General features: G+C 52.6%; 1 protein-coding gene across 6 annotated transcripts; it reads right to left on the reverse strand.

The window, feature by feature from the left end:
• Positions 1-241: 241 nt before the first annotated feature.
• On the reverse strand, positions 242-12,673 carry NFE2L1 (NFE2 like bZIP transcription factor 1). 6 transcript variants are annotated; one of them, XM_068529617.1, is made up of 6 exons: positions 12,557-12,673; positions 10,065-11,080; positions 5,024-5,239; positions 4,523-4,612; positions 4,138-4,296; positions 242-3,345 (listed from the first exon to the last, which is right to left on the reverse strand). In XM_068529617.1, the coding sequence occupies exons 2-6, from the start codon at positions 10,572-10,574 to the stop codon at positions 1,984-1,986; spliced, it is 2,337 nt and encodes a 778-aa protein (XP_068385718.1). In that variant the 5' UTR covers positions 10,575-11,080; positions 12,557-12,673; the 3' UTR covers positions 242-1,983. The 6 variants fall into 6 exon arrangements, with proteins under 6 accessions (XP_068385718.1, XP_068385720.1, XP_068385717.1 ...); XM_068529619.1 differs by lacking the exon at positions 12,557-12,673 and adding an exon at positions 12,152-12,249 and having other exon boundaries at positions 5,024-5,206; XM_068529616.1 differs by lacking the exon at positions 12,557-12,673 and adding an exon at positions 12,152-12,249.
• Positions 12,674-18,594: the final 5,921 nt, after the last annotated feature.

Consider the following 18,594-nt stretch of genomic DNA (forward strand, 5'->3'; position numbering starts at 1 on the left):
CTCTAAAAGGATTCAGCTGGCAAACCCTACAAAAAAGGCACATAACACCTGTTTGGAAGCTTTAATACAGTATTTAAGACTTTTGTCTTTCTAAATTCTTCATTGTCAATCTCTGCTGCTCTCCACCCACTTTCCCCTAAGAGCTCTGCCTTAGCTACACAATGGCCAGTCCTCTCCTCATGGGGCCTGTTTCCTTTACTCTCAATTTAAATTCAAAATAGGGAAAAATTGCACTTGAGAATAAATCATCCATTTTATTTTATTTTATTTTGTCATGTGCTCACAGCATCTCTCTCTCCTCTCCCTGGCAGGTCACAGAGATAAATTAAAAATAAAATCTACAAGGAAAATAATTTATAAAAGCACTTCCCAGGTTCGTGCCTTCTATCCGTACTGCTCAGTTAGAATGCCTCCCCACCTAAGCGGGGAGGAGAATCAGTGCTTCCCCCCTTCAACTCATTCCTGCTAGCCCGGGGCAGACAATGCTCCAGACCCAGGCCGAGGTGGGGACAGCAGTGGCAACAGTTAGAGACACTGTGGTCCTGGAACCACCCGGCCACCTTGGCGCTCCCCTCTCTGCCTCCCCCAGGCAGTCCTCCAGGAGCCCTTGCTAAACTGGGGGTGTGGAGAAGCTGCCTGTGGCCAAGAGCCTGAGGGAGGGGTACCCTCAGCCCCCGTTACATGCACTTCTCATTCTCCTAGAAAGAAACCCGAAAAAGACAGACAGAGACCTCGGGACAGAGGAGAAAAATCCCAAGTGTTCACACGGTTACACGGAGTCTTTATGGCAAAGAGAACATTTAGCAGCTTTGAATATTGGTATCTCCTTTTTACTCAACACAAGCATTCTAGACCCTATAAGTGAAACAGGGCTCAAGCCCTAAAAAAATCAAAGCGCAAGAAACTCTAAGAGGACTAGTTTTTGTTGCTGCTGCTGGGTTTTGTAGTTTTTTGTCTTTCCAGTGACAAAGCCCAGTTGTTGGCAGGGGAGGCCTGAGGGAAGGGTCATTCCCCAGTGTTGTGCTGAATACTGCCTGGCTTGTCCACACCATCCCCCTGCCTCAGAGCAGCTCCCAGGAGGCTGCAGGCCCAGCCCTGTGGGCACTGCCGGCACCCCAACTCCAGAAGAGCTCCAGGCAGCCGGTGAGTGGTGGGGGCGCACGGGTGGGAAGAGAACAGCATTCGCATGCAGGCTCTGATGGAGATGTGGGAGCCTCAGCTCAGGGGTTACTGGGCACAGAGGAAGATGTATGGCAGGGCAGTGAGTGACATGCTTGGTGTTGGGGCTGCTGCAACATGAGGCCTCACGACCCCCGCCTGTTGACTCTACCCTTTGATCCTAACCCTCCAAGCCAGTGTCGGGTCCCAGGGGCTCCCCTACGATGGAAACCTCACAGGAGGTATCATCCAAGAGCTCCCCTTCAGGGATGCCAAAGTGCAGGAGCAGGAAGAGTTCACAGGCCCCTCCCAGAACCTACTCCGTGTTCCACCCCTCCCCTAGGTTGAAGTGGGGTTTGCTCACACCAGTGATCTAGTCCCCTCTAAAACCTGCTGCCTGAAATCCTGGCCAGAGCCAACTTAACCTGCCCTCCGATTTTCTTCCCGCTTTGATTTTTCTGGGTTTTTTGTTTTCCTTCCTTCCTTCCAGGAATGAGACTTTCTACTACTTTCCTCTCCTCTCGCAAGTCCCTTACTTTCCCTTTTTCGGCCTCCAGCAATGCCAGCACCACCCTTCCCTCAAAGGAAAGGGGTAGGGGTGAGGACCCTGTCCACCCAAACGGTCTGGCCACTTCCACCCCTCAGTGGGGGAAGCTGAGCCAGACAGCGCCTGCGCCTGCCTCTTCCTGTCCACTGACCCGCAGTCATCCCATCTGAGATCTATTGGATAAGAAGGCATTAAAGTCCCCGCTGTAGGTCCAGGTCCAGGCCCAGCCCTTCTCCAGTTTCCATCTCGGTGAGCGTCAACCCCCTTCCTCCCCAGGCTCACTTTCTCCGGTCCTTCGGCTTCCTCTCCTGCCGCCGGGCCTGCTGGTCAGCCAAGGTGCGGGGAATGAGGAGGACGCTGCCATCCCCGGCATACTGCAGCGCATACTGACTGGGCGAGTAGGGCCGCCCGTTCTCATCCCGCAGCCGCCCAAACACTTCCTGGTACAAGCTCTGGACCTTCTGCTTCATCTGCCGCAGGGACCGGAGGAACTCCACCTTCTCCCGCAGCAGCCGGGCTTTATCGCGCTGCAGGTCCTCCACATCCCGCTCCAGGTTCAGGATGGTGTCCAGCTTGCGCTTGCGGCAGTTCTGCGCCGCCATCTTGTTCTTGCCACGGCGCCGGATGTCACGGATGAGGCTCAGCTGGGCCTCACTCAGCTGGTACTTGGACAGCAGCTCGTTGAACTCCTCCACAGGCAGGTTGATGATCTTGTCGTTGGTGAAGGGGATCTTCATGGCTCGGGCTCGATGTTCATCCCGGCTCATCTGTTTGTCCAGGAAGTCAGCCTGCTTCTCCTTGCTGCCCTTCTTGAGGGTGCTGGGTGGTGGCAGGTCAGCGGAGTCGAGGGCACTGGGTGCCATGTTGTATGTGTGGTTGTGGCCCACGTGCTCCAAATAGGGCAGGCAGGAGAGCTGAGCTGGGTCCTGGTAGCTCATGCGGCAGAACTTGGAATACTCGGGCTGGTAGCCCACAGCGCCCTCAGCCTCTTCCAGATCCAAGGTCTCAGAGTCAGAGCTGTAGCCAACTGCACCTTCCTCAGAAAAGGAGGAAGAGGCTGAGGAAGAAGCAGAGGAAGAAGAAGAGGAAGAAGAGGAGGAGGAGGAGGACGAGGAGGAGGAAGAACTACCTTCAGAGCTGCTCAGGGAGGAAGGGCTATGGCTGGAGTCCAAGGAGAGGCCTGAGTCAGAGTCAAATTCCTCTTCGAGCTGGGAGGCCTGCACGGGGTTAAAGCCTTCTTCAATGGCCAGGTCCATCAGGCTGATCTCATCTAGCATGGCTTCATCTAACAGACCCCCGAGTGGGTCAGGCAGCTCAGGGCCTGCTGTGTCGTTGGCTGTGCCATTCAGCTGGGGTGGAAAGAAGAGCCCTGCCAGGTTGGTGGAACCAAAGGTGGAGTTGAGGCTGGTGGAATTGCTGGGGACCAGCGGGAGCAGCGTGGAGCTGCCGGCCACAGGCAGGCTCTCCACCTCAGGGCTGAAGAGTGAGAAGTCCTGGCTGCAGCCCCCCAGGGACGCCTGATGCAGGCTGACATTCTGATTGATGGGAGTGTTGGGGGCAAGGCTGTAGTTGGTGCTCAGTGGGTCTCCTGGAGGGGCATCGTACAGGATTTCACTTGTTGATGTGTTCACTTCCATGGCCTGGGAGGGGAGAAGAGCATCACCGTTCACTTAGCGCAGACTCCATCCCCAGGTGTGGCTGGGGGCTCACGACAGCAGGCACCCAACATAGGCACAGCTGCATGGGTGTAAAGGCAAGACACAGGAAACCACAGCCCACAGCATCAGCTCCTGGCCCCGCTTGATCCATCATGCCTGGCAGAGACGGGTTCCTCCCTGTGGACTCCACCCCAAGGCAGGACTGATCAGCTCCAGGTCATATTTGGCCCAGACTCCCCCATCATGGAGGAGAGGAAAAAAGCACCTAACACTGCAAAATCAGCACAGTGAAAAGTACACCCAGCCTTGGAGTAAGAAAGCCTAGCTGCACCACTTGCTGTAAGACCAGGAGCATTTCACTCAGTCTCTCTTTGAGGTTCAGTGTCCTCACGTTTAAAATAATAAAGGGCTGACTAGATGATCGTGAGGGTCAAGTGAGACGACGATGGCTGTAAAGCACTACAAGAATGTCAGCTTTTATTAATGCTAAACCTAGGAAACACCCAGCCAAGTGATTATCTGCCTGAAGGGAAAGAAGGAGGCACACCTAGGAGCCAGGCCTGCTTTAGAAGCCTGAGCCCCGGGGCTTTAACCCAAACCCCAATCCTGACTCCACCACCTACTGACACATGGACAGTTACCTCTCAGTGTCCCCACTTTCCTATGGATCAGAAAGGTGTTACTCTCTCTTTTCCCAGAAGTGGAAAAGCAACTGAGTATGAAGACACCCCACACAAAGTCCGATAGGTTTGTGCCTGGTTCTGATAATCCTACCTGCATTTCCATGATGGACATGAGATCTTGCCACTGCTGTTCCAAATCAAATGGAGACTCTGTCCCCGTCAGGAGAGGAGACAAAAGATTGTTTTGAAGACCTGGGGGCTCACTCTCACTAGGCACTGCTTCTGTTATGCTGGAAATGTCTGCTGGAAACTAGGGCAAAACACAGAGGGTTTAACAGGGGAGGAGGAAAGACCACCTTCTGCTTTCCTCCCCGAGACTACCACCTGAGATTCTGTTTCTTCCTTCCTCTGAATTCACCCCCAGCAGCCAGGACAAGGCCAACACCAAAAGCCGGCCCCTCAGGCAGCCACAGAGAGACACACTGTGTGCAGGCTGCCCTGCTGACTCAGTGTGCTCTCCCTGGAGTCCTGCTCACCTCAGCATTCTCCCCAAAGGGGCAGGTGGCCTCCAGCAGCCTAAGGCACTCTTCCAGGGACAGGGCTGTCTGGTCCTCCCCACCAGGCACCTGTGGCAACAGCAACTGTTAAGTCTGACTGACCCGGGCCTTGGCTGCCTGTGGGCCGAAGCCCCTTCCCCAGCCTTTCCAAGGGGAAGCTTGAAGGAGGCCCTGCATGGTTGCAGGCCTACACTCTCCCTCCGTTCCCAGGCTGTCAGCTGGCCCTGAGTCCCAAACTCCAGGGGAGAAGAGAGTGGGGGGTTCTGACACAAGCAGAAAGCCGCTAGGTGCTCTGCCTCCCGTGTGCTGTTCGTTACCAAGGCGTGGCCCCTCCGCTGCGGCTGCTCTTCTACTCCCGCTTCCTCAGCCACCACTGTGACTTAGAGACCCCAACCCGAGATATATATTCAGGCCCATCCCACAGACACAACCTGCCTTCTCTAAAGAGAAGTTTCTAGAAGTGGGCAGAGGCAGAAGTACCTGTGCAGGGAAGCTCTCCCCAGTCTCTCCATCCACTAGCAGGTTTCGTGCCAGAGCTTCTGCACCCTCGCCTGGCCAGGTGTCCTCCTGCTCTGCTCCATCTCGCAGTTCCTTATCCACATCCTGCTCCTTCTGGCGATGACTGTAGTCAAAAATCTCACGCCCAGCCCCCAGGTCAATATCCTGTCGCCAAAGGATGTCAATCAGATCTATGTCCTGAAAGACAGAGCACCTTGACTTTAGCTCTGGGGTCCAGGGGCCCCTCCCTGTCCTGCCCCTCAGAGGTTCCTCCTAGCATCACCCCAACTACTCCCGGGTGGGGCCCCTCCCAATCTACACCTGCCAGACTCTACCCCCTGTCCCCTCCGTACCAGCACAGCTTCATTCATCCATTTCCAGACACCAGCCTCCAAAAAAAAAAAAAAAGAGCTAGCGAAAACCACTAGCACAACCATCACCATACCGGTCTGCGGGCTTAGGATCTGGACCAGAGGCACAGCCAGGCCAAAAGGCAGGGCCATCTTACCACTACTTAAGAAGGAAGGGGGAAGCAGGAGACACTTCTCATTTCGGGAATGGGAATCCCTTAAAACTTGGTTTGTAGAAAGCCGGCCATGGCAAGCAAGAGTGAACTGTCAAGCAAAATTGCTTCGCAGTGGCCAGCCTTGCATCAGCCTGTGGTGCCATTTCATTTGCATAAAGGGGTGGGGTGGACTGGAGAGGAAAATCCCTGCATTTGCAACCACCTGATGCAACCAATGACAACGACAGGCTATCCAGCCCTTCCTACAGCCGTTCCCCCTTCCCTGGATGAGGCAGGAGTACGGCTGAACACCCACAATTCTCAGTCCAGGCTCACCTCAAGATCCATCCCTACCAGAATAGAATGCCCACTTTCAGCTGATCCTAGCAAGCTGCCTCAATCCCCGGAGAGCCTCAGGCAGTCAGATGATCCTCACTGGACACCCCACCCCTGCCAAGGCCAGCCCCACGGTGTCCCCACAAACCAGTGCTCTCACTCCCTTACCACACCCCAGGACTCACTGACTCCCATCAGTCAACCCACTCAAGGACATAGCCCCCATCACTGCCCAGCCACAACTGCCGCCTCGGGCACCAAAACGCCTCCCTCTCACTCTACGCTGGCGGCTCCCGATTAGTTCCTGCTCCAACTGCCATCCCCACTGCCACCAGCGTACAACCCCAATAAATATGAGACGTTCGGGTTTCCTATACATGCCGCCCCCTGCTGTTGAAGAAACCCTAAACTGTTGCCTTCCAGTCAGAGATTAAAAGACAGACACTTTCCAGAAAGCAGTATCCTTAGCTTAGACCCACCTCCCTAGCTCTGACCAAGTATCCCTCTCCCACAGTAAGCCTCCCTGATCCTAAGACCTCCCAGGTGCACCTCTCCCTGCAGTCTCCCCACATATACCAACCTGAACAGAAGCCCTGGACCCAGGAGCAGAGGGGGGCTGGGCCACCCGGTGACCAGCCACCAAAGAGTTAAGGGGCCGGCTCCCTTTGGCATGGCCCCTACCACTGTGAGAGCTGCGGTCCAGGCGGGTCATGGTCTGCGAGATGAGCCCCAGGGCAGCTGGTGCTGGGCAGCCGGACAGGGGGCTCCAAGGAGCTCTTGGCTCGCAGGGAGCACACCAGGCTGGAAGGGTGGCCCCTTGCTAGCTCCGAGGGGCCCAAGGAGGGTGCCCCGCCCGTGCTGCTGCCTGGGCGGCCCAGCCCAGCCCCCTTCCTCCATCCTGGAGCAGCCCCCTCCCACCTCACAACCCCAGTTCCACTCAGGCGCCCGGCAGCCCCCACCCTGAGCTCACCGCAGAGGCTGCAGTGAGATGGGACTCCCACCCCATGCTCCGTGCTCAAGCTGCAGAGGAAAGCAAGCTCCCTCCTGGGCCTATCCTCCCGCTCCTCCCTCTCTCCCCCTCCCCACGCCCCCCAAACTTGTTACCTAGGCTGCAGCAAGGAGCCAATCCCCTCCCCCTCCCACCCCGCAGGTCACTGCTGAGGCTGCAGAGAGCCAATCCCCTCCCCCAGGTCAGCAGCTGGGCTGCGGAAAGAGCCAATCCCCTCCCACTGTCGTTACCTAGGCTGCGACGAGAGCCAATCTCCTCCCCCAAGTCTCCGCTGGAGATGCGGAAGGAGCCAATCCCCTCCCACCGCCTGTTACCTAGCTGCAGCCGGGAGCCAATCTCTGCACCAGGGCAGCTGGAGAAGCTGCCGCAAGGAACCAGCCCATCCCCGGGCCGCCTCCGTCTCCTCAAGGAGACGCACCCAGGGGCGGGCAGCCCCACCCAGCCCAGTCAGCCAGCCGGGGTGGCGCAGTGAGAGAGCCCTGGGGGGAAGGGGTGCCACTCTCCCTCCTGTCGCATCCTGCTTACCCAGCCCACTCAGGACTGGAACTCAGGACTGGGCAGACACTCCTCCCACAGCTTCTCCGGGAATCTAAGTTCTTCCCTGGAAGTGTAAGGAGTTTTCCCGTTCCTCAGGAGGGCTGTGGCCAGTCGTCCTCAAGCCCAAGGCTCAAAGCTAGGCTGGGCAGGAACCCAGTGCACCCAGATCCACTGGGAACCAGGGGCTTTGTCACCCTGCAACAAGCCAGACAAGAGGAAGGGGGAAAGCCATCTGCACATATGCAGGGATGTCACAGTGCTGGCCAGGCCTAGCCCCAGGCAAGAGGAGGGAGACAGGAGCCTGAAAGCCAGCACTGAAGGAGACAGGTGCTCCGCAACGTCCTGGACACAAACATGTCCCCCCCCACGCCCCCCACTTTCTCTTTACCCCAGGCTTTGTTCAAGAGCAAACTCGGCCTGAGCCCCGGCTTACATCTCTAAAGCAGGAAGAATGCCCCTGACAGAATCAGGGTCACAATTCTGGCTCCCATCCTCACTGCTGCTCCCCTTGAGCCTAAGGTCAGGTCAGGGACAGTATGTTCCCCTTGGTTGCAGAGTGCTCCTCCTCGCCTGCAGAGAGCTGTACACAGGCCACCCCCCGCTCTGGGCAGAGTGCCAACCTCGAGGGGAATCCTATCCCTGACAAGGGCCTGGGCTATAGCTGTCCATCGAATAGGCCTGGCAGCAGGGGAGTGCTGCCACCCCAGGGATAATACCAGCTCCAGCAGTGCCTGTCACATGCTCTGGACCTGGGTATTTTTATCCCTGAGTTGCTGAGGAAATAATGTTCTAGACACACAATAATCCTCCCTTCCCCCATACCCAGCCTGGGCCCCTAATGCTAACCCACCCCCAATCTCCAGAGGGAGCAGTGAAGGCCTGGGGTCAGGGAAAGCACAAACTTCATGAAGATCAAGAAATGGAGGCAACCAGGGTCAAAGTCCCATCCCATCCCATCCCACCCCAACCCATCCAATTACATTGAAAACATCCCATTCCACCCCATCCCAGGAGAGGTCCCTGCAGGAAGAGGAATGAAGCTATGCCTGGTGGGTTACCAGCAGCAGGGTTCCCAAGCCCAATTACATCCACCCCTTGAGGAGCTACCGTGGGTGGGATGATGGAAAAGGAGGCTGGGAGGCATACTTCTTCAGACCACTGTGCCAAGACTGGAGCCCAGTTGACGGGAAATAACAGAGGCAGGAGAAGAGAGGTGGCACTGTAAGAATCTCAGAAAAGAGGCACTGCAAGGCAAGGAGTGCTCATGACTCCCATACTCAGGTAATTCTTGTCTCTCTCAAAAGTAGAGCCAATATGAGCCAGCTAAGCACAGAGCAACCCTGGCACTACTGACATTTGGGGCCAGATCAATCTGTTATTTAGGGGCTGTCCTATGCTTTTTAGGAAGTTCAGCAGCATCCCATGCATCTCTCCACTAGATGCCAATAGCACCTTCTCCAGCTGTGACAACCAAAACTGTCTCTGGACACTGCCACATGTTCCCTGATGGACAAAATCATCCCCAGTTGAGGACCACTGGCCCAGAGGAAGCCACATGATTTGACAGTCACTAACATTCAGAGAACCGAGCTCAGGAACAGGCTTCAACACGGGATGGGAGGCAAAACCTGGTCTGACTGGTAGGCAGAAAGAGCCAAGTTCTACAGCATCTGTAAAACTTTTAACATACCTCCACACCCCCTCCTCCCAAACAATCCCCCCATGCACCCTCGCCTCAAGACTCAGCTCTGGAAAACCCAGCCCAGTGCAATCCAGCCTCCTCCTTCCCTAACGGCCAGCAACTGAACTGGACCTTTTTCCAAGCTCCTTAAGACTGAGTGGCAAGACAGGTCCAAACGCAGAGCTCAAAGCAGTCTTATCACATTGGTGGGGGAGGGGCAGCAGAAACCATTTAACATGGTTAGAGGCCACTGCATCACCTTCTGCCCAGAGCAGTGTGTCAGCCACTCCTCAGTTCAGACCTCTGACAGCTCAAAGCAAGCTGCCTTCAGCAGCAGAATGCGGTTTCTCTTCTAGTTCCCATCCCTCCCATCCCTACTCGCCGCAGTGGGCCTTTAGCAAAGAATGGGAGCCTTGGCCCTCTCCTGGCCAAGAATAACTATCTAAATCTACCCCTTGGCTCAGACCCAGGAGAGGCGACTTATCAGGACCTTACCACCACAACAGGCCTGACCACAAAGGAGGAGAACTTCAGGATACGTATGTGTGTTTTGATGTGGGGGGAGGTACAAGGCAACAGTCCACAAAATATTTGTGTCTTAGCAACAAACATACACCGCATCAAAGCCCATCACAACATGACTCCCTCCCCCACCCCGGGCCTCCAGGAGTCATGTTGAAATCCAAGCAGTAAACACACAGGCATGTTCTAAGGACCTCCCACTGCCCTGACAGTTCATTTAGAGGTGGGTCAATGGTTCAACACAAGGAAATGCTCCCAACCCCCAATCCTTGTCAGACAATCCAGCCCACTCCTATCCCAGAACAATGCATGAGACCCCCTGGAACCTCTCTGGTTCTTTACAGGGCTTACTACTATTACTACACTCCTTCAGGACCAGCCCACCCCCCCAACCCCAGACCCTTCCCACCCTCCCCTCCACGTCGCCACTAACCTCTTTGGTTAAGTCTCCACTGACTGGAGGGGCTACAGCCCCCAAATCCTCCAAATCTTCACTGAATCCCTGCTCCGTTTCGCTTTCTCGCACCCCGTTGTCTGGGCCTGTCACATCCTGGAGACCACTGGAACTCTCGAGGGCGAGGCCCGAGCTGGGCTGGCTGCCAGAGACAGACCCCTCCGGATCCCGGTGGACCAGCCAGGCGTTAACCTCAGTGGTTGGCACCTGGAACCTGTCCAGGGCCCTCACCTGACTGAGGAGCCGCCGGGCAGTGAAGTAATTGTCCAGGTCTATGCTCTTGGGGTGGATACCGTAGCCATCCAAGGTATTCCTCAGGTTGTGGAACTGGGTCTGAGTATAGGCAGAACTGGGCCCCAGGATGATCTCCCGGAGCGGGGGGAGCTGCGAGGTCAGGTAAGTATCCACGTCCACCCGCACCCCGATCAAACTCAGCAGAATGGTGAACTGGAGGAGTCCTTCCGTTAAGTATTTCTTCAGAGAAAGCATTGCTGAAGGACCAGAATGTTTATGCTTTTTGGTTTTTAAATCTTCCAAAAGACAAATCAAGGCCACTGCTCTGCTGCTCCAGCCAGCAAGTTACCCTCCTCAGTGCCAAACCCTGTACCCCACCCTGGCAGAACACAGGGGCTGAGCTTCCTGACGGCCTCAGAGGAAAGCACACCCCTTGGAGCCAAGGCCACACTCCAGACCACATTCACTTTTCCCTTCTTGACACCTCACCTCCGAAAGTACAACTGTTTCCTAACCCAGTCCAGGCCCTCAGGGCCCACGTGACTTACTGTCTCCACAGTCCACATACAGTCACTTCCTCACTCACATTAGTTGTCCTCTCTGTAAATTTCACTGCAGGTTGTTCTCGGGAACAGCTGATGGATATTTTTTTTCCTTCTCTCTCCTAAGGTTTATTTCCTTTGGCTGGAGCTACAGGCCTTTTGTCTTGGGTCAGAGTGTCCCGCCTCCTCCACACTTACCAGGGGGGTTTCCAGAGAAACCTGAAATGGGAATCACAAAAGCAACAGGATAAGATTCCATAATTTTCATGCCATGACCAAGGCAGAGGTAGGAAACACATTAAAAGGCCACTTTTATTTTTTATTTAAAAATAAATCAGTTATTATACTCCAAGAAAAACAAAACATGAAAACCTGTTACAGACAGAACAACTATGAGAGGAAGGTATTGCTCACAAGGGATCTCAGTTTCTGGATATTAATTCTGCAGTACCCTAAAAGGTAGCTCATTTTGGATAAGCAGATAATGCCCAGGGCATCCAAAATATTTTACACCTTGTCTGATTTACCAACCCTCCCCCCACCCCATACACACTACCCAGCTTCTATTTTTAGCGTGAGAAGTCCATTTCCTATCTTAAAAGAAAGTTTGTTTCTCATCTCTCAGGAGAAAACTGCCTACAATTCTTGTGCCTTCAAGTTCTAAAAGGGAGGGAGAGATTATTAATGGGTGAGAGAGTAAAAGGACAAGAGAACAACCACCACATCATAGAAAAGAATAACGCCTTTTGTTTTCCCAACTTTAAAATCTGATTTCCCTTTCCTATCACTCTCACATTTTTTAAAAAATGGGGGTACTGACGAGATGGGGGGCCCTGAGACAGGATTATTCGGTCCAGAATTTGAATAGGCAGGTTTTATTTTCATTCACGTGACCTTCTGATCCAAAGCAGAAGGATATGGCCAAGTCTTCAACCCAGATAGCCAAGTGGGGAGGGAGTAAAGCTGCCTTTCACTTTCTAGTCTCTACTTCTGAGCTTCCATTAACCTCATAAACCACGACATAGCTCTCTTCTGTTCACTGCTGTGACCCATCTACGAACTTCATCCTAACGGGAAAGAGGGATACACACACACACACACACACACACACACACACGCCCTTATCTGGCTGGAGTAAACATAACTGCGACCCAGAATTCCTGCTTACACTACCCTCCAGTTCTCACGCAATTTACTACTAAAAACCTCCCAAGAGCCAATTAAGTTCGAGAAACCGTTAAAGATCGAGTAAGGCCAGGCCTGAGCCCGGTCCCACCCTGCCCCGGATACCCGAGTCCGGCTGGGACCAAGTCGCCATGCCGCTCCTGGCGCCTCGACTTCTAGCCTTCTGGGCAGCAGCGAACAAGTGCTACTTTCCTGGCCTTGACCCACCCTGACGGCCAAACCCCACCCCGCCCTCCGCCCTTATGGCCCCACCCCGCTCCCAAGCCCGGGCCTAACACCACGCCTTCTCAGGCCCTCAGCCCTCCCCAGTCCAACCCACCCCGGAGATGCTTTCTCCACGGCCTCTCGGCCCCTCCCTGCCAGGCCCAGGGCCCGGCCCCGACGCGAACTCCGCTCGGCCGCCCGCTCCCGCCTCCTGCCCCTCAGCTCCACCCCGCCGCCCTTCACCCCGTAAGCCTCGGCCCCGCGGCGCTGCGCCCCTCCCGTTAGGGAAAGAAATGTGCTTGATACCCTCTGCTGATCTCGGCGTCCGCCGCTGCCGCCACAGCAGGCGCTCAGCCCGAGGCCAGGCCTTGCCGCCGCCACCGCCGGCCGGCCTAGAGCTCGCCAGCCTCCGCTTCCCTCCCCGCCCCCTCCTTCTACCTCATACGGAAGCCCGCCCTCCGCGTCCTCCCCCGGAACACGTTTCTCCAATCAACGAGCGGAGATAGTGGCCGTCGCCGGATGTTGCTTTGATTGACAGCAGAGAGAACCCAATGGCTGAGTGTGCCTCCTTCTCCCCTTTACCGATTTCCCAAGACTGACACGGTCCACGGCCCAATAGGCATGTAGGCCCACCCCACGGCATGGGCCCACCAATAAAGTGGGGCGAAGGCCCTATCGCCCGGCGTTCGGGATCCCTCGGCCGTGCGCCCACCGCTCGCCGGCTGCAGGAGGTATTACAGGCTGAGCACGGAGTGAAGTTAATAGGCTGAGCGCTTCCAGTGCATTCTTTGGCGAGGGTATAAGGGCTTAGGGCTGGGAATGGGAGGTGGTATCGCCGCCGGAGTGCGGGGTCCCCCTCTTGAGGGTTCCCACGGTGACTTGCAAAAGTCCAGTGAGACCTGAAATGCTGAGGTGGGGCACAGAGCATGTGTTTCGCGTGGTGGGGACGCTCGTGCCGCCATCTTGGGTGCTGGCAGCGGAAATCGCTCTCCCAGCTTCCGCTCCTTGCGGACTGCGCGTTGGGTCGCTTGCCAGTAAGGGATCCTTACGCCGCCTGTCTCAGGCAAACCCTGTGGACGGTTTGCCACGACGGTGGTGGGACGTTGGGGTTATGAGGGATGTGGCATAATTAGTTATTTTTGTCATAATACAAACACCTCCTCTGTCTGTACCAACCCCCGCCACCCCACCCCCCTCCGCCCAGCCTCCCACGCAGGTTAGTTTTGCTTTTCAGGAACTTTCCTCAGTTTCTAGTGTTCTCCAGTCTCTTCTAGCCAACATCTTTGTGATTCCCAAACATTGGTTTACCTCCAGCATCACTTTGGGAAGTTGTTAAACTTGCACATTTTGAGGCACCACACCAGAGGTTCTGATTCTTACCCTGGGGTGGCAGTCTGATAACCTCGCCCGTTTATTAAACAACTCGGTAGTTTTCATACAGCTGGTGCAAAGACCACTTTTAGGCAGTCACTGAGTTGGCGTTTGTAGTAAGTTGTTCCTAGCTGTGGGACAAAAGAGGCGTTGACTCAAATTCTTGACTCCCTGGAAGATCCTGCTGATCTAGTGGGCGAGCCATTGGTCCTCATACAACCAAGGACAAGGCCAACTGGTAATTTATTTGATGAGAACATCCAGTCCATCATGTGTTTGGAGAATTAGGGGGCTTAATTCTGGGTGGTTCACAGATTATAACGCACTTTCACCATGTAGGAGTATACAGCGTTGAATCCTCAGAAAACTAGTTACTCATTTCAAAGACAGATTAAGGGGACTTCCCTGGTGATGCAGTGGTTAAGAATCCGCCTGCCAATGCAGGGAACATAGGTTTGAGCCCTGGTCGGGGAAGATCCCACATGCCACAGAGCTACTGAGCCCAAGTGCCACAACTACTGAAGCCTGCGCCCCTAGAGCCCTTGCTCCGCAACAAGAGAAGCCACCGCAATGAGAAGCCTGCGCACAGTAACAAAGAGTAGCCCCCGTTCCCCGCAACTAGAGAGAGCCGTTGCGCAGCCAAAAATAAATAATTAACAAAAAAAAGATGGGTTCAGAGAGCACATGTTTTATTTATTCGTTTTACTATTTGTCACCCAGAAAATGCTAAAATATAAACCCCATGAGGACCAGAATTTTGTGCATTAACTGTTGAGTCTTCAAAACCTAGGACAGTGCCTGCAATAGCAGATACTCAATACTTGCCGGGAGTTCCCGGGAGTTCTAGTGGTTAGGATTCCAGACTTTCACTGCCATGGCCTGAACTCAACCCCTGGTCGGGGAACTGAGATCCCACAAGCCCACAGCATGGCCAAAAATAAATAAATAAATAACATTTCAACTTTAAAAAATAAATAAGGGACTTCCGTGGTGCCGCAGTGGTTAAGACTCTGCACTTCCCATGAGAGGGGCCTGGGTTCAATCCCTGGTCAGGGAACTAGATACCACATGCATGCCGCAGCTAAGAGTTCGCATGCCACAACTAAGGAGCTGGCGAGCCACAGCTAAGGAGCCCGCCTGACACAACTAAGACCCGGTGCTACCAAATAAGTAAAATATTTTATGGAAGTTCCCTGGTGGGCTAGTGCTTAGGATTCCGCGCTTTCACTGCGGAGGCCAGGGTTCGATCCCTGGTTGGGGAACCATCCCACATGCCGCCAAAATACAAGAAATAAAATATTTTTAAAATAAATAAATAAATAAAAAGTACTTGCTGAATAACTGAAGGGGAACTCAAGCAGGCCTGTGATTAAAAGTTCCTGTTAAAAGCAGAAATCAATACTTGGAGGAGGTGTGGTTTTGAAGGATATGGCATATTATCTAAAAAAATGGATGACCATTCAGCCCCTGAATAAGACCATGAAGGTAAATACTGCTGTTGGATAAGAAAAGAGGAGAAATTAAGGTGTAATCAGTAACTCAAAATATATCAAGGGGGTTGAGAAGGAAATATTTTAAAACCATAGCACTAAAAGATATCAAGACTACACTAAAGTTACCAGGCTAAAATACAAGACTATTTTGAGAAGATAGAAGGAGAGATTGCATACTGAGAGTGGCCATCTGTTTGACACAGCAAATAGAGAACAATTTTAAACCTTGACACAGTTCTGAAAAAACAACTGGGCAATCTTTTATCTATGGGGAGTCAGGGAACCTTAGCACCCACAAAACTAAGTGTTTTGGACAGTCCATTTGTACTTTACAAGTTTCTTTTGAGCTGCATAGCAGGGTACCAGGTGCCTGGGATGAGAAATAAAGTTATGTAGTACATATAAGACTAACATGAAGTCAAGATAAATATTCACTGTAACGGCAGCTGTGGGTGGGACAGCCACACTGAGGAGATAACGATGTGTGATACTCTCACATCACTTTGAAAGCCTGAATTCATTTGGTCACTTTTTAATGACTCACAAGTTTGTTAAGCTGGCTCTCTTACCCATCCTCTTCTTTCCTTTCTCTCCTTTCTGGGGTCCTGGGTGTGGTGAGAGTTGAAGGCACTGAGAATAGGAGGGGCTCCATGTTAATCCTTAGAGAAACACGGGGAGGGGGAAGGGTAAGCTGGGACAAAGTGAGAGAGTGGCATTGACATATATACACTACCAAATGTAAAACCTATAGCTAGTGGAAAGCAGCCGCATAGCACAGGGAGATCAGCTTGGTGCTCTGTGACCACCTAGAGGGGTGGGATAGGGAGGGTGGGAGGGAGATGCCAGAGGGAAGAGATATGGGGATATATGTATATGTATAGCTGATTCACTTTCTTATAAAGCAGAAACTAACACACCATTGTAAAGCAATTATACTCCAATAAAGATGTTTAAAAAAAAAAATCCTTAGAGAAGCAGTGGGAAAGGTGTGGAGAGGTCTTTTGCCCACACTATCCTGTTCCCTTTCTTTTGCCTCCCAACTTCAATTACTATGTTTAAATGTGTATAATAATTATTTGAGTGTAAAGTGGGAGAGAGCTGGATCAGGAACTGTGTTATTGGGTTAAAGAATGACTAGGGGTAGTTAGAAAAAGTTTTCAGCTTAGCAGTTACAGAAAGGTGGGAAGAAAAAAGGCAAAGACAAAGAATTGCTAGCCCATTGCAAGGGCTGAGGAGAATAGAGACGTAGAGACAATCTCAGCAGCCGGCAGTGAGGCCTGGCAGGGTGTAGGCACCCAGGATATTTAATAGTACTCTGTGTAGGGAGTGGAGATCAAAAGACCGTCTTCCACTCTGTCTAGAGTTCCAGATCAAGTCTAAGCAGGTGTAAACCTCCTTCCCAGAACCCACTGATTAACCTTGTAAAATCCAGGGTGTGTCCTTCTTCACCCAAGAAGCCACCCCCCTCCCCGCCGCCCCCCACACCCCCTCCTTTCCCGGGAACAGCTGTTAATAGGACAATTACCCAAGAAGCAAAAGAAAGATTCCATGCTGATGTGTCATCAGTCCTGGTATATCCATTAAATCAGACTGAGAAGACCACTGGAAAAAGTGAGTGCATGCACTTGCTCCCTGAGGGAGAGGCTGAGAGCCATCAGTGGAACCAGGCCTTGCCAGGGAGGCTCCAGGCTGCTCAGGAGAGAAGAGAAGGCAGTGGGAAGCCAGGAAGTTGGTAAGTTCTAATGCACAGGGATTTGGGGTCATAAAAAAAAGCCAGCTAACTACACTGAAATCCCTACTCGTCCCAGTGATATCTACGTTGACCCACCTTCCTCTATAGGAAAAGCTGTTGCTGCCATTGGGCAGGCACATCCATCCTCCAGGCACATCCATCCTCCAAACATCCTGTGATGATGACTCCTGCCCAGAAACCCTCGGAGAAGGGCATGTGGGAAGGCAGACTGGCTGTGGTTTGGAGTTCTTCTGGAATAGCAGGAATTGCTTTTTCCCCTAAGGGGAAACCCAATCTTTCTGCTATTCTGGTCACCCATTAGTTTTCTTTTCTTTAAAAATGTTTTTAAATGTTGTTAATCTATATAAATATTTCTCACTCTCCAATTTCCAACTAATCAAGGGGAATGGATAAAATAACTGCCTGAGATTTCCTTACAGCCCTTCTGAGAGATTCTAGGATTACATCCTGTCAATACCCCCTTTCTTACATGGTAAACATCATTAGCAAGCTTGTTACCATTAAACCATCAAAAGAGGTTCTACAAGCCAGTCTCTTCCCTGTGCACCTCTCCCATGGCTGTCTTAGAAGATTGCTTCTCAACCCTGGCTGCACATTAGAATCACCTGGGGGGCTTGTAAAAAATATCAGTGCCCAGGTCCCACCCCCCAACCAATTAAATCAGAGTCCCCCAGAGCAGCCCTGGACATCAGGATTTTGTAAAAGCTCCTTAGGTGATTCTTATATGCAGCCAGAGTAGAGAATCAGTAGCTTGGGGCAAGAATCCAAGTTGAGTAAAAAAGAACAGCAGGGGTAATCATGAGCACAGACTAGAATCACCACCTGATTTTAGGATGTGCTCTTTCTCAGTTCTAACGTGTTCTCTTCCTGGACCTACCCAATGAAAACGCTTCTTTGGTCATTCATGTCTTGGTGTAACATTTTATGAAGCTGAACTCAGTGGTCCTGTATGTCTCACCATGTTGTCCCAAACAGCGTTGGGTAATTTTCTTTGTATAGCTCTCAGTGTGGCATGTCACAGTCAGTGAGGTGCTATTGTGAGGTGGGAAAAGTGGGTGTTTTGGACTCAGAGCTGCGTTCAAAAACTTACTCATTGGGCCCTCCTGAGCTAAAATGGAGATAACAATATACATATTCACAAAGTTTAAAAATCAGATCCTGTGTATAAAGCCACTCATGCATGGGTAGAGCTAAGCGTGAGGTCCCTTTCTTGCCCAACTCTCTCTCCACCCACCCTACAACCTTGTTATCCCAGAGAAAGCCAAACACATTGAAGAAATGAGAGCTGTCTTTAGGATGGTCAACTGGAAACTCATCCTGCAGAGCATGGAAGCTTTCGTTTTCTCTCTGGAGGATGCCACAAGCACACACAACCACACCTCACATTGCACACACACCTCCCCCTCTTGACATTATAGCAGGAAGGAGAGAGAAAGGCTGTTACCCAAGGGAGCTGTTTCTTCTTGTCACACAAGAACAGATGTTGAAATCCTAGGACAGACAGCACAGAAATGTGGCAGCAGGAGGGTGAGTCAGAGGAAATGGAATGGTCTCACCTTCAAGATACATCAAGGCCCAGAGGGGAACCTATTTGAATCACTAACCTCCTGGAGACTCCAAAGGGCAGAGACATGTGTGTGTGTGTGTGTGTGTGTGTAGGACCAATTCTGAGTCCAGCTTCTCCACAGACCCCAGCTGCTTAGAGATGCGCACAGCACCTCCTCCCA

This window comes from Eschrichtius robustus, chromosome 20 (assembly GCF_028021215.1).
Source record: "Eschrichtius robustus isolate mEscRob2 chromosome 20, mEscRob2.pri, whole genome shotgun sequence".
Taxonomy (NCBI): domain Eukaryota; kingdom Metazoa; phylum Chordata; class Mammalia; order Artiodactyla; family Eschrichtiidae; genus Eschrichtius; species Eschrichtius robustus.

Coding starts and splice junctions, on each gene's coding strand:
- NFE2L1 (XM_068529617.1), bottom strand. CDS start 10,574: ATGCTTTCTCTGAAGAAATACTTAACGGAAGGACTCCTCCAGTTCACC. Junction 4,613..5,023: donor GGGAGAGCTTCCCTGCACAG/GTACTTCTGCCT, acceptor CTGTTGCCACAG/GTGCCTGGTGGGGAGGACCA. Junction 4,297..4,522: donor CCTTTGGGGAGAATGCTGAG/GTGAGCAGGACT, acceptor GTTTTGCCCTAG/TTTCCAGCAGACATTTCCAG.